Source organism: Monodon monoceros, unplaced genomic scaffold, assembly GCF_005190385.1.
Source record: "Monodon monoceros isolate NGI ecotype Baffin Bay Population unplaced genomic scaffold, NGI_Narwhal_1 Super_Scaffold_3, whole genome shotgun sequence".
Classification (NCBI taxonomy): Eukaryota; Metazoa; Chordata; class Mammalia; order Artiodactyla; family Monodontidae; genus Monodon; species Monodon monoceros.
In genome coordinates, this window is record NW_021703780.1 from 101,135,265 (window position 1) to 101,149,715 (window position 14,451).

General features: G+C 53.9%; 1 protein-coding gene across 1 annotated transcript in view; it reads left to right on the plus strand.

Moving 5' to 3' along the window:
• The window catches only part of RUVBL1 (RuvB like AAA ATPase 1), a 35,238-nt gene extending 21,387 nt beyond the window's left edge, over positions 1-13,851 (plus strand). Inside the window, exons 5-11 of the mRNA XM_029243830.1 lie at positions 126-215; positions 985-1,134; positions 2,822-2,885; positions 3,952-4,150; positions 8,707-8,809; positions 12,406-12,497; positions 13,416-13,851. Of these exons, the coding sequence (XP_029099663.1) occupies positions 126-215; positions 985-1,134; positions 2,822-2,885; positions 3,952-4,150; positions 8,707-8,809; positions 12,406-12,497; positions 13,416-13,575 (858 nt within the window). The 3' untranslated portion in view covers positions 13,576-13,851. The remainder of the gene's footprint in view (positions 1-125; positions 216-984; positions 1,135-2,821; positions 2,886-3,951; positions 4,151-8,706; positions 8,810-12,405; positions 12,498-13,415) is intronic.
• Positions 13,852-14,451: the final 600 nt, after the last annotated feature.

Genomic DNA, 14,451 nt, shown 5'->3' on the forward strand with positions numbered 1-14,451 from the left:
CCCCCCCCCCCCATACGGTCATTAGCTACCTCAGCTCTCATAGAGGAAACTACCTTACAGTATATCAGAAATAAATACAACGTGGATTATAGTTCTCTGGTTCACTGTTTGTTTGTTTTTTTAAGCTGGACCCCAGCATTTTTGAAAGTTTGCAGAAAGAGCGAGTAGAAGCTGGAGATGTGATTTACATCGAAGCCAACAGTGGGGCCGTGAAGGTAATGCCACGAGGAGGCCCAGGTGGCCAGGAAGTGGCTTTCTTTCTTCAGGGGGCCCGGGGTGCGTGGGAAGGGGCACTGTGTCTGCTGCGATGCTGATGGAAGGTCAGCAGTTGCCCCTTTACGTTTGGTCAAGTTTGCTTTCCCTTTATCTGCATTCTTTAACCTTCTCATGATTAAAACAGACAGTCTGTTAGAAAAGTACTAAAACCTGTTTAGAGGGGGAGAATGGTGAGGAAGCGAGACAACTGTAGTCATTTTCAAATTGAAATGTGCAGGGTATTTAATCTTCCTTTTATCTCTTCGGTATTTTCTTCCCAAGATATATGCATGTGGAAAGGAATGCTGCATTAGTTGGCATTCTTTTTATATCTGATTTCCAGTGTCCTGTACAGAGTTCCTCACTGTTTAATGGATGAGCATAATACTTCATATCATACAATAAATCACCCACCTGCAAAAGAGTCTGAACAGCCCCTCCGTCTCCAGTTAATCTACTGGATTTGCCCTTTATCGGGAATTGCATACAGTTAAGAGAAAGAGGGGGAAGATTCTGGGAGAGAGTATCGGGTGTTTTCAGCCGGGTTTTGGAACCCAGCGATGGGCAGATAGCTCCTTCTCTTGGCAGCAGGGAAGCAGAGGCCATGTTTGCAGTTTGTCAAGGCGGCTGTCAGGCCGCAGTGGGACCTGAGACTTTTATCTCACCCTGTGCCGCTTGGGGACTTGGCAGTGGAGCTCGCCAGGCACTCAGGTTTCGCTCTCTCTGCAGAGGCAGGGCAGGTGTGATACCTACGCCACCGAATTCGACCTTGAAGCTGAAGAGTACGTCCCCTTGCCCAAGGGGGACGTGCACAAGAAGAAGGAAATCATCCAGGACGTGACCCTGCATGACTTGGACGTGGCCAACGCACGGCCCCAGGTACTGCCCCCAGCTACGGCCGGGAAGCTGGCCCTGCTGGCGGCCCTGCTGGCGCGGGAGCCTTTTGTGTGCTGGAGGCTCCGGGATGAACTGTCAGTCTTGCTGCTTCTTAGGGCAGGCAGTCCTTTTCTGTCTGTGATGTTCAGCAATTAACATGGACAAGAGCTACGAGGGGCTCCTTTGTTGCATTTCAAACGCTCTAGTCACAGATGGTTTCCTGCGTATTGTTCCTTCTCCCAGCCGAGCCTCTGCCCCGCCCCCCCCCCCCCCCCCCCCTGCCCCCCCCCCCCCCCGCCCCCCCCCCCCCCCCCCCCCCCCCCACCCGAGCTGGCCAGCTTCTCCCTGGCTTCTCTCCAGCACTCGGCTCGGGCCTGGGCTGCTCTGGGTGTGAATGGCAGAGGGCAGGAGTGTTCTTTGAGCCCTTTGCAGGATTTTAGGGAGCCTGAGAAAGCTGTGTCTTCCCCCTGCTTAGCAGAATCCCCAGTTTTATAGCTTTGAGCTGGAACTGCCCCGTTCCTTATGCAAATAGAAGATGGTTGCTTGCGTCCTGACTAATAAAGTGTGGGGAAAGCACGGGATGATTTTATGCCACCTCTGGGAAATGTGCAGTTCAGAGAAGCCGGCTCCTCCCTGCTGGTGGGCTTTGGGTTTGCTTTCCTCTCCGTCCTAAAAGAGGCCACCTCTTCACTAACAAGGGAATAGGCTTTCTAACCTGAAATTTGATCCATGGGTGTTGTCCCTTGGAGCCTTGGCAGAGAGCTTGCTGAAGAATCTCCCCCCAGTTTGTGAAACCAGCCTGCTGGGAGCCACTCGCCTGACGAGTCTCGCCAAAGTGGAGTCCGGGATTGTGTGGCTCCAACACTGTGGGCTCGGCCGACAGTCACTTCGGGTCTTCAGGGTTTTGTGATTTAGGGCTCTCTGATTTTGAGTTTACTCCTCTGTGAAAAGGGCATGATACTTCCTACCTGGCCCGGCAAGTATTTGGGAAACATTAGCTCCCTTTCACTGTTGAACATTCAGGGAGCGCCTGTGTCCCAGGGCCTGGAAACAGCAGGCGATCACGAAATACTGACTGCTTGGTACCTGCACTGAGGGGCTGGCAGGTGGGCGCAGCAGCTGGTGAGCCTGCGCGGGGTCAGCCAGCCACACGGACGGGCCCTGGGCTCCGAGCAAGCCTGGTAGCCGGGCCTAGTGAGAGGAGGGGGGGGACACGAGTCCATGCGTCTGTCCCCAGGGGGCTGGAGCAGCAGGACAGTGTTGGGGTCAGACGCCCCACGGAGGGGCTTCCCAGGAAACAGACTGTGGTTCCTGACAGGTGGGCTCGAATTGAGTCCAGAAGAGCTGGATGCCCAGGGAAGAGCTGGAAGTCCTGTGGGGTGAAGCCGTCCGGGACTGGGAAGAGACACGGCCGGGGTCGGGGGAGTGGCCCCACGGAGCTTGTTCTTCCCACAAAGGCATTTTGTTTAATTCTGGCCGCTCGGGGGAACCTCTCCAAAACTCCTCTGTGTTGAGAAGCTCCTCAAGCTTCCAGTGCAGGTGCCCAGGGTCTCCACATCTCAGGACCCCTGTCGAGTTGACGAGCTGACGTGGGGCAATTGACGAGGGGCACTGGGGTTGGGGGGTGGCGATGAGGCGTTTGCAGCTGCCTTAGGAAGCAGGACTGATTCCTGAGTCTTCTCCTCTGCAGGGGGGACAAGACATCCTGTCCATGATGGGCCAGCTCATGAAGCCAAAGAAGACGGAGATCACAGGTGAGAGAAGAAGCAGAGCTGGGGGCCTGGGGTCTGACGGACCCGGTCCCCAGCCTGGCGAGTGCGTCGGGAGGCGCACTCCTTCCCCCTGACAGTGTGTGGCTGTCCTCGGTGTCCTCGCGCTCATCCCACCGATGGAGGCTGTCACGGGTCACGTTGCTTCTGCAGCGCATGGAGTCCCCAGGCGAGGTGGGAGTGTGGCTGCCCCTTGTGGGCCTGTAGCTTACCTGCTCCCCTTGCTAACTGGTACGCCCCTCTTTTTTCTAATTACCACCTATAGCTTTGTCACCTGAAAATGTTAAACATTAAAGCTCTGTTTTCTTTAAAGTTTCAGCCAGTGGCATGATCTGAGCCCTTTCTATTAGAGTTGCCTAGAGCAGCGTCCTTATCTTAACACAGCTTTGACCATCCTGCTTCATGGCTGTGGTGGAAGGTGCTGGTTTGTGGGCTGCTCCCTCCTGCTGTTAGTACAGGCGCTGGTTTGGACAATGAGAACTGTGACCTTGGACGGTTATTCAGCTTTTGAGAGGCTCTGTCCCTCTTAGAGCTCTGAGATGGTGCCTTTCCTCAGAACCTGTCATTCCTCACAGGTTTCCCTCCGGAGAGGATTCTGCACGCACCCGATTCCTTCCTCCAAGCACTTGATTGAAAGTTAATTAACGAAGCTTTGTCACACAGGGCCAAGAGAAAGGGTCATTCACTGAGTGCAGCACAGGGAAATTTGCATCTGAAAGTTCCCTTCTTCCTGGGTTGGGGGTGTGAGATAATAAGGCCTGGTGGGGAGTGTGACAGACATGCAGAATGTGGTAAAAGCCATTTACAAACTTAACAAAACACAACTTCAGGGGAGGCAGCCAATTTTGTGACTTTTAGGTAAAGTTAACCCTATTTTCAGATGAAACTGAAGCCTGGAGTGGGGCTGTAGCCTGCTTGTGGGGTCACAGAGCTAGCAGTCAAACCCGGCCCTGAACTTAGGCTTGGATTGAGTTCGGGTGGAAGAGAAGAGAAAGGTGACAGCCTCCGCACCTGGCATTGACCCTGCCTGTCCATCCTTGCCGACTCCTAGATAAACTCCGAGGGGAGATTAACAAGGTGGTGAACAAGTACATCGACCAGGGCGTGGCAGAGCTGGTTCCGGGGGTGCTGTTCGTTGATGAGGTCCACATGCTGGACATCGAGTGCTTCACCTACCTGCACCGGGCGCTGGAGTCTTCCATTGCCCCCATCGTCATCTTTGCGTCCAACCGAGGCAACTGTGTCATCAGGTACCATGAGGCTTTTCCACCTTCTGCCTGGGCTCATTTGTTCTTCCAGGATCACTTTCATCCTGTAGTGTCGTGAGTCAGGATGAGGGTGAGGGGTGGTTGTGTTCATTTCGAGGGAAGCAGAGTGGCTTGACTTCACTCTGTCACGGTCACCAGCGCAGCAGCCATCCTGTTTCTGCATATGAGGGCCTCGTCGTGGTGACTGGGGTTCCACTGGGGTGTGTCTTGGTCACCCGGTTGGAGTGGGCAAAGGTAAGGTCAGGTGGGCCAGCCCTTGGCGACATGGCCTGTGTTAACTTCTGACCTCCTGCAAGCTCCAGGAGGTGTGTGTCTCGCCTTCACTTTCAGAGAGGAAGCAGAATGACACCGTGGCGCGCCCCTGGCCCTAAAGATAGGCTGAGAGCCCAGGCCCCTGACAGTGAGGCCAGTCGTTTCTTTCTGGCCCAGACATTCTGGGAGCCACACTGGCTCCTCCCCCCCCAACCCCCTTAGGTCCACCTTCAAGAAGGGATCCCAGAGGACTCGCCCTCTTTTCAGCTCTCGAGCCTAAGCACCAGTGTGCCCAGTAGTTGGCTCACTGGTTTTCCGCACTCCCTTGAGTGTTGGGGCCTGTCTCAGCAGTGCTAGGGCATGAGGGGCGCTGCAGAGTCCTCTTTAAGCCTGCAGCACAGTAGTGAGGGCAGCAGAGCCCCGGAGGCCACATGCTTCTGGTAGCAGGGGGTGCAGGAATCTCGAAAGAGACCCCAAGGCCCTTGAGGGTCTCAGCACAGAGCTGGAGCCAAAGCTAGTGGGGAGCCTGGACTGCTGGCTCACCTAGACCTGCCTCGGAGGAGCTTTGTCTCCGCTGAGCTTATACAGAAGCCATGCTGCTGGCTGTGGGGCAGGCCCCCTGCTCAGGTGATCACTCTCGCTCAGAAAGAGGATTTGTGTGCACGATGCAAGTGCCTGTGGCGGCAGCATCTTGCATCCCCTCTTTGAAATCCCTGTGATGATGTCTTGACAAGACCACCGCCTGTCATCATCACAGGTGTCTTCTGCAATCTTAAAGGGCCGGCAGCTTGTACCAGGTTCAGCCAACTGGAGCCTGGCTACCTGGGCGGCATCTGGAAACTGGACACGTGGCCTGGTGAGCCTGGCGTCCCTGCTGCACAAGCCCTGTCAGCTTCCTGGACTTTGCTTTGGTCAGGCCTGCCTGGCTTCAGTCTGACAGCTGGCGGAAGGGCTCAGCCTGGGCGGATGGCGCCCCCTACCGAGGGAGCTCTGCTGATAGATGCCCCTCCCTCTCAGGCCCCGCAGAGCCAGGCAGCTTAGGGCAGGACCAAGATCTCTTAGGATCAGAGTCCTTCTCTTAGTCTCATCCCATCTAGGGAAAAAAAAAGTGCATAGAAAGGTGGCTCTGATCTCAACTCGCCCAGTGGGGCCTGGGAAACTTGACCCCAACCCCGTCCAGAGGGGTGTGAGTTCCAGAAACTATTTTTCACTAATATGTTGTCTGAAAGGAACTGTGTACCTAAGGTTCATAGCTTGGACAAATTTCCAGTCTTTGGTTTTTAATTCCTGAAAAATGCTTAGCAGTCTTTAAGCAGAGTTTTTTTGTTTAAATTTTTACTTTTATGGACCCAAAACTATAAGAAAAAATTTTAACATTTTCTTATAAATTCTGTTCTTTTGTGTTTTTTCCTCTGATCTTTTCTTCTTTAGACTTTTTATATTTATTATGTCTGAATTGAAGTTAATTTATCGTGAGTGTTAGAGAGTTGGGGATATTTTAAGACGGCAAGTTGAGGTCTTTTAAACATTTCCCAAGAGAATTCCTAAATAGGACCTAAAACAAGGAGAGACATATGGCTTAAATAGAAGTAAATAACTAAAAATTAAATGTAGTTTTTAAAGATTATTTTGTTTAATATGAAGATTACAGATATACCAAATATACTAAAATTTGAATCATGATAGAATTTCATCTTTAATAATTCTTTTTATTTTATTTATTTTATTTTTTTTTTGCGGTACGCGGGCCTCTCACTGTTGTGGCCTCTCCCGTTGCGGAGCACAGGCTCCGGACGCACAGGCTCAGCGGCCATGGCTCACGGGCCCAGCCGCTCCGCGACATGTGGGATCCTCCCGGAATGGGGCACGAACCCGCGTCCCCTGCATCGGCAGGCGGACTCTCAACCACTGCGCCACCAGGGAAGCCCCCATCTTAATAATTCTTCGTTATTAGTTTTAGAAATATTTGTTGATGGAAAAGATTTGTTTTCTCTAATGGTATCTTAATATTTTATATTTGCTACTATTTTCCTTTTTGTTTGGAAAGGTCTTACTTATTTTTAAATATTAGATTTAACAATTATTGATGGAGCATTTTATTCTTTTTTTGAATTTTTTCATTGTGGTAAAATGTATATAACATAGAGTTTGCCATTTTAATTATTTTTATGTGTACGGTTCAGTGGCACTAATTACCTTCACAATGTTGTACAGCCATCACCACCATCCATCTCCAGAACTTTTCCTTCACCTCAAACAGAAACTCTGTCCCCATTAACCAGTGAGTTCCATATCCCTTCCCCCAGCCCCTGGTAACCTCAGATGTACTCTGCTTCTGTGAATTTCCTGTGGGTGGAATCATACAGTATTTGCCCTTCTGTGACTGACTTCTTTCACTTAGCGTAACGTTTTCAAGGTTCATCCTGTTGTAGCATGTGTCAGGACATTTTATTCTTGCAGTAATAAATATACACTTACAGTTCAACTGACCGCATAGAGTTTCAACAGATAGATTTTCTTTTACTGAAGTTATATTTCTAGAATGTTTACTTATTTTTGAAACTTACTGAAGGTTAGCTGCAAATGACCTGCCCTTGTTCTTTGACCGTAGACTGCAGGCTGGTCTCGCTGGGGAGGCCAGCCTCGGTGCTGATGGGCTCCTGAAGGCGGAGGCAGGCCCGGCTCAGCTCACTGAGATTGTAGGCCCGCGTGCCGCCAGGCTGGCCCAGCCCTCATCGCATCAGGAGCTGCAGCCCTGCGGCCCGGTGGGTTGGCGGGGTTCTTCTCCCGGGCCGCTCTCCTCTGGTCTGGCTAAGGATTCAAGAGAACAACAGGCAAAGGACGTGACGGGACAGTTCCCAGAACGAAATGAAGTAACAGGGAAAGCATTCAAATGATTCATTAGTAATCAAGGAAATGCAAATTCAGATGATGTGTTATACTCTTCGTTTTTCTACACCTTTAAGCAGCAAACTCTTTTTTTTTAATACATTTTTTTATTTATTTGTTTTTATTTTTGGCTGCGTTGGGTGTTCGTTGCTGCGTGCGGGCTTTTCTCTTTTTGTGGAGAGCAGGGTTTACTCTTCGTTGCAGTGCGTGGGCTTCTCATTGCAGTGGCTTCTCTTATTGCGGAGCATGGGCTCTAGGCACGTGGGCTTCAGTAGCTGTGGCACGCAGGCTCGGTAATTGTGTCTCTCAGGCTCTAGAGTGCAAGCTCGGTAGTTGTGGCGCACGGGCTTAGTTGCTGTATGGCATGTGGGATCTTCCCTGAGCCTGTGTCCCCTGCATTGTCAGGCAGATTCTTAACCACTGTGCCACGAGGGAAGCCCACAAACTTTTTTTTTTTTTTTTTGCTGCGTTAGGTCTTTGTTGCTGCGCACAGGCTTTCTCTAGTTGCGGCGAGCGGGGGCTACTCTTCCTTGCGGTGCTTAGGCTTCTCATTGCAGTGGCTTCTCGTTGCAGAGCATGGGCTCAAGGTGCGCGGCTTCAGTAGTTGCAGCATGCGGGCTCAGTAGTTGTGGCTCGAGGGCTCTAGAGCGCAGGCTCAGTAGTTGTGGCGCACAGGCCCAGTTGCTCCGCGGCATGTGGGATCTTCCCAGACCAGGGATTGAACCCGTGTCCCCTGCATTGGCAGGCGGATTCTTAACCACTGCACCACCAGGAAGTCACAGCAAACTATTTAAGAATTAGAATACTCAGTACTGGCTGCAGTGCGATGGGATCAGATCTCTCATGTAGCTGCGTAAATTAGGATATTCGTTCGTTCATTCATTCGTTTGATTAAGGAGATATTCACGGTTGTGTCATGCTCTGTGAGAGTTGCTGAGGAAATGTTCATGGCTGTATGCATACAATTATTTATCAAAACACCATGAATAATAATACCAACAACTGGAAACTACCTAAATGCCCAACGGTTTGAATTAAGTAAAACACTTGATGGTCTGTTAAGACTGAAGCAACATGGACAAAAGCAAAAAAGAAAAAATCTACATACATAGTATAACTTACGAAAATTTGGCAAATACCTATATGAATATTTTTAATGTGATTTTAGGTGGCTTTTTTTCTCCTCCCCAAATTTCCTGTGGTGTTGATATTTGCTAAAATAATGACGTTGTTTCTGACACCACCTGAGTTAGTAGTCTGTGTCCTCTGCGGTCCTGCCTCTGGCTCTCAGGGCGAGAACTAGCTGCTTTGTCATCGTGGCGGCCTCAGCCTTGTTTCCAGTGTCCAGTTTCTGGTCTCAGAGGGGCCTGAGCGATGTGGCGCTTCTGGCCTTTCAGGGGCACGGAGGACATCGCCTCTCCCCACGGCATCCCTCTCGACCTTCTGGACCGAGTGATGATCATCCGGGCCACGCTGTACACCCCGCAGGAGATGAAGCAGGTGAGCGCCGCCCCCTTCTCCCCTCGTTCGCTCCCCGTGTCCCCGATGCCCAGCGAGAAGGCCCCCCACCTGAACGGCGTGTGAGCCAACTGGCACGTGGCCTGAACTGGCACAAAACCTCAGCTGCCTGTGGTCTTGGCTGTTCTCTCTTCTACTCCATCCCTTCCTGTAAACTTAGGAAAGGGACAGTGAGAAAATCGCCTTGGTGACAGCCATTAGGGAGGCCACCAGCTCTAGGAAAGAGGCAGCAGAACATCATGTAGTGAGAGGCTCTATCCTGGGCGCTGGCCCGCCAGGACCCACACAGGCACCTCTGGCAGGCGCAGAACCCAAGTCCTAGCGGAGGCTCTGCCCGGGCTGCTGCCGAGGCTGTGGAGATGGTAGTGAAACAGCATCACAAGTGTAGAGGCCGTGTGGAATGGAGGACACGAACCTAAGCTCACAGGAAGAGGCGTGACGGTGCACAGGGGAGCATTTAGCTCAGCGCCCCACGTAGCGTGTGCTCAACCCTGCATGAACTGAGTCTGGCTGAGGCTTGGGAGCGGGGGCTGGCGGGATGCATGGGATTGGCCTCGTCGACCCCATGTGTGCCCCACAGTGCCTCGGCACCTTTGGAAGCCGCAGTCCCCTTTCTGATGCTTCCAGGCAGTCGTTTCCCCCCTTTGACGGCTGAGTCACTGAGTGGCGAGTCCAGGACGCAAAGCCAGACTGTGCCCTGCAGAGCCCAGCCATCTGCTCTGCCCACCCTTGCCCCAGACGGTCTTGCTGAGGCATAGGTCTCTCACTGTGGGGTCAGCATGTGGCCACAGCTGGGGCCGTGGAGTGGCCCAGGGCTGCACTGACATCTCGGTGAGCTCTGCCGGACCCTCTCCTCGCCAGAGCACAAGCAGTCTTTGTTAGACATTGTGCTGGGCCATTTGATCCCCCGTCACCTCGAGGTAGGGAGAACTGTTTTCACTGGCACTCTTAAAGAGGAGGACACTGAGACTTAGTCTGGTTAACCTGCCCAAGCTCATACAGCGGGTCAGTGGCTAGGCGGTGGCAGGACGTATAACCGGAATCCAGGCTGTCTGATCCTGAAGCCTGTGTTTTTGATCGCTTTGCCGCCAGCCTCCTCCCCGCTAGAGATGTCTCAGCTGGGGGTGGAGTCCCTGTGGTAGTTGGTCAGCAAGCCTCTCCTTTTGGAGCTCAGAGGGCCGCTCCTGGACACTCGCCAGCAGCTCCCCTGCCTGCCTGCGGCCCGTCTGGCCTGGCCCTGCTGGCATGTCTTGTTGACCAGCACGAGGAGCGCTGGTGGTGTGTGGAGCCAGAGATCTCCCTGCATAAGCAGCACAGACAGGACACCCATGCGGTTCAGTTCACGGAAGCAGCTGGGTGCGTCAGTTAGGAGATGGCGTTCGTGGCTGGGGCCTTGTCACCAGGTGATGGTCTCTTGCTCTTGGATGAACGCTAGGTTGAAGCCAGGGCTTTCACTGCTGAGGAGCAGAAGCCAAAGCAGGGGAGAAACTGCCCCCTTCCCTACCCGGACTGTTGGACCGGAACCCCAGCCTGTACCCCGCGGTGCTTCGCGGCCTCTGTTCACCAGGAGATGAGCTCCCTCGGCTCAAGGCTGTCGTGGGGACCGAGGGAGACAGTGACGGCAACTCGGGGGGGGGGGGTGCGGCCGTCACGGCTGCTGTTCACAAACCCAGAGCACGCGGTCCTAGCTCCCTGGCACGTGCGCTGTGCCCCAGAGTCTGGAGGCTCGGCCAGGGGGTCTCTTCTCGGGCTTTCTCTGGGGTTAGCAGAGGATAGACCAGCTGCCAGACGAGCACGGCTTTGTTCGTGCTGTTCAGGGGACAACATCAGCATTTTTACTGGAGCCCTGGGTGAGTTTTTTAAAAAGCAAAGTAAATGTAACTTGGGTACTCTGCCGTCAACGCCGACACCCTCATAAACTATCCCTGCAGGTTATTAAATGATTAAAGATCTAATTTATGAACTGTCCGTTTCCGAGCGGTCTGAAACAGGAGCTCCTGGGATTGCTCTGACCTGCTCTAGAGAGAATGAGAGCAGAGCATCCCTGACAGCCCTCCAGTGTCACCGTGGCTCGCCGAAGCCCAGACGCTCCGGGCTGGTGCTCTCCCCCAGACCAGGTTCCAGGACCCAATGTTTGCATCTCCTAGAGTTTCCAAAGGCCCCCAGGGGACTCCTTGGTCATCCCAGCTGTGGGTGAGAAGCTCTTTCTATTTGGGAGCACAGAGCTGCCCCGCTCTGACCGTCATGGCCGGAGGGGAGTCCTGTGGCTGGAGCCTTCTGCTCTCTCCTTTCCCTGCCGTCCTTGGGCCCGTCCAGTAACGTCTCTGCTCAGCTGCATTCCACTTTGGACCCCAGACAGTGGACGCCTCACGCACGTACTAAGATTCTTTTGACAGAGGTCACACTTGGCAGCCCCCTGGCTGAACAGATGTGGCCAGTGCAGTGTTTGTGAAATGTTTAAATAAGTTGACAGCATTCAGCAGTCAGGACATTTCATACAAAAATCTGAGTTCCGAGTCTCTCTTGACGAAATGAGAGCCTTTCCTGCCAGCACCCGGGCCTCAGCCCTGGCGGCGCTGGTTGCAGCAGCGGGGCTGCCTTGCCTGGTACGTGCCGGCCCGTCCACCTCGGCCCCCCGTCCGCTCACTGCTGACATCTGCGGGACCTGGTTCCTACCGAGCCGGGCCTTTCTCATTGACAGCGGCTGCCACGCTGGGTCCCCTTAACCAGGGTCACCAGACGCTAACCTCCGTACCCCTGCAGCTCCTGCCCTCGGGGTCTCTGCCTGAGAGCTGAACGCCCATTTGAAGTGTCCACCTCCTAAACCTCTGGTCCCTCTCCCCTTGTGAGGCTTTGGCTGGGGGCCCAGTCTTTCCCACTTCCACGCCTGTATCCCGGGTGTGTTTTTATGGCTTTAATTTAAACAGGGGCTTCTTGATAACTTGTTTACGAAGCTGACAAAGTGAAAAATTCCTGTATTATATGAGGCTCGAAGTCCTCGAGTTATCTCAGCTCCACAACACACAACATCATTATCCCGCTGCCCCTTATCACTCAGTGCTGGTGCGCCTGCAGGATCCTGGTGCCACTTGTGTTACCGTGTCCCCACGCCAGCCTGCTTCCCCTCCAACTTTACCAGGATCTCAAACTGCACAAGCGTCAGCCTCTTCTTTCTTGACAGATGAGATATCTCCCAGTGATGTTATGAGAGCTGGTAAATGTTTAAAAGTAACTTTTAAAATTTATTTAACCATCGCATTTGTCAAGCAAATAAGAAGTGTCTCTTCTTGCCTGAGTGCTTAGAGGTGGCGGTGCCCCTGCTGGGGAGGTTAGCTGCCGCTGAGGGAGCCGGGGCAGGCAGGGTGGGCGCAGGGGCAGCACCGCCCTGGTGCACACCTCGGGGTACCAGCTGCCTTCCGGTCGGCGTGGGGCTGTGCCCCCGACTTGTGCGAGGACAGCAGTGCCCGTGGGGTCGGCTCTGCCCCACCGGCCCCGCTTGGGGCGTCTGTGCTATTAGGAGATGGGACGGGAACACTTGAGGTCGGTCACTGTTGATCACAGTGTTTCTCCTCCAAAAGATCATTAAAATCCGAGCCCAGACAGAGGGAATCAACATCAGTGAGGAGGCGCTGAACCACCTGGGGGAGATCGGTACCAAGACCACTCTGAGGTGAGCTGGCCGTGCCCGGACCCCGCCAGCGCCTTCCCAGGGCGCGGGATCGTGCCTGCTCTTCCGGGGTGGTGGGTCTCATCCTGCGGCAGGTGCAGCACAGCTAGACAGTGGTGTTGAGAAAGCTGAGCGACAGGTTAAGTCCCCCCTGTCCTGTAGCAGACGGTCCTGCTGGTGGAGAGCGTGCTCTGCCTGGCGGCCCCCTGCGTGGAGGAGATGGACGGAACCGGAGACCGGGTGCAGGGCAGGCAGCCCCTCCGCTCCGGCCCTGTGCTGCAGCGTCTGCTGGGCGGGGAGGAGCACAGGCAGAGGTGGCTCTCCTGACTGCCCACCAGCGGCCGGAAGCCAGTTGCTTGGAGGGTGACCCTTCTCAGTGTCCTGACTGCTTATGAGTCATGACTTCACAGTGTTCGGCCTGGCCGTTTCCCTTTGAGTCAGTTCCTCGCTCCTAAGGTTGAAGCAGAATGCAGGCTGTTTTGTTTGGGTGGAGTGGTGCTTTCAGAAACTCCTGGACTTTTTGCCTTTGGTTGGGGCCTTTGCTTTCATGGGGCTGTGTGTTCATTTCTCCGCCATGGTCCCTGTCCCGATCTGGACCCTGGCGTTGCCTGCTTGCCGCTGTAGACTTCCAGGTTTGTGGTCCCTTCCCAGCAGCGGTGGAGGGCCTCCTGCTGGAGGGGAGGACCTCTAGGCAGTGACAGGTTCGGGGAGCAGGGCGTATACGTCATGCCGGTGGCTTCTGGCCCCTCCCTGGTGAGGCTGTGACTCCAGGTCTCTGAAAAGTGCAACTCTCCCCTTGTCTGCTGTGTCTGCAGCAGCTGGCCCAAGCTTCTGCAGCTCCCTCAGTGCACCTGCTGACTTGGGGAGGGGGCTCCCATCCGTGGCCCTGCTTCACACCTGCCTTGACCCCGGCCGCTCTAGGTACGCGGTGCAGCTGCTGACCCCGGCCAACCTGCTGGCCAAGATCAACGGGAAGGACGGCATTGAGAAGGAGCACGTCGAGGAGATCAGTGAGCTCTTCTACGACGCCAAGTCCTCAGCCAAAATCCTGGCTGACCAGCAGGACAAGTACATGAAGTGAGACGGCCGAGGTCTTCTGCGCGGAGACTCCGGGTAGGCCCGCTCCCGCTCTGGCCTGCGGGCAGGCGGCTTGCCCCCGGGCTGGGCTTTCCCCACTCGGGCGGGTGGCAGCGCTGTCAGTTGGTGTGGAAGAGTTTCTTTTTAAGTTATCGTGACTCATCCCGTGGTTGCTTTGAAGAAACCCTGCCTTGTCTGGTGTGTTTTCTAATAAACCCTGATAGGTTATTTTGATGATACCTGTCTGACTTTTCTTTTAATTTTTTAAAAAGTAAACTTTGTGTTTTAGAGCAGCTGGAGATGTACAGAATTGCTGTGAAGATGGTGCAGGGGTCCCTTGCTGTCAACATCTTACAGCCACGTGGCATGTTTGTCATGTGCGATGAGCCCGCAGCACGTGTCCTTGTGCTTTGTGCATGCTTTCTCAGTGATCCGCTGTCCTCTCTGTCCCAGGATCCGTCCAGGGCCCGCGTCACATTCAGTCGTCATGTCTCTTGTGGTTTCCTGGCTGGGACAGTTGCTCAGACGTTCCTTGTCTTTGATGACCTTGACAGTTTTGAGGAGTGCTGGTCAGGTACTCTGTCCCATATCCCTCAGTGGGGCTTGTTTGATGTTTTTCTCATAATTAAACTGGGATTGAGGGTCACAGGGAGGAAGAGCACAGGGAAAGGGACATTGCCATCACGTCCTGTCAAAGGTGTGGCCGCCGGTAGGCTCACGGCTGTTGTGTTGACCTTGATCACCCGGCTGAGGATGTGCTGTTGGGTTTCTCCATCTCCCTTTCCTCATTGTCCTTCTTGGAAGGCGTCTCTAAGCACAGCCCTCACAGAGGGGAGGGGAGCTTGCTTCACCTCCGGGAGGGCTGAGGTCACCTGTTCTC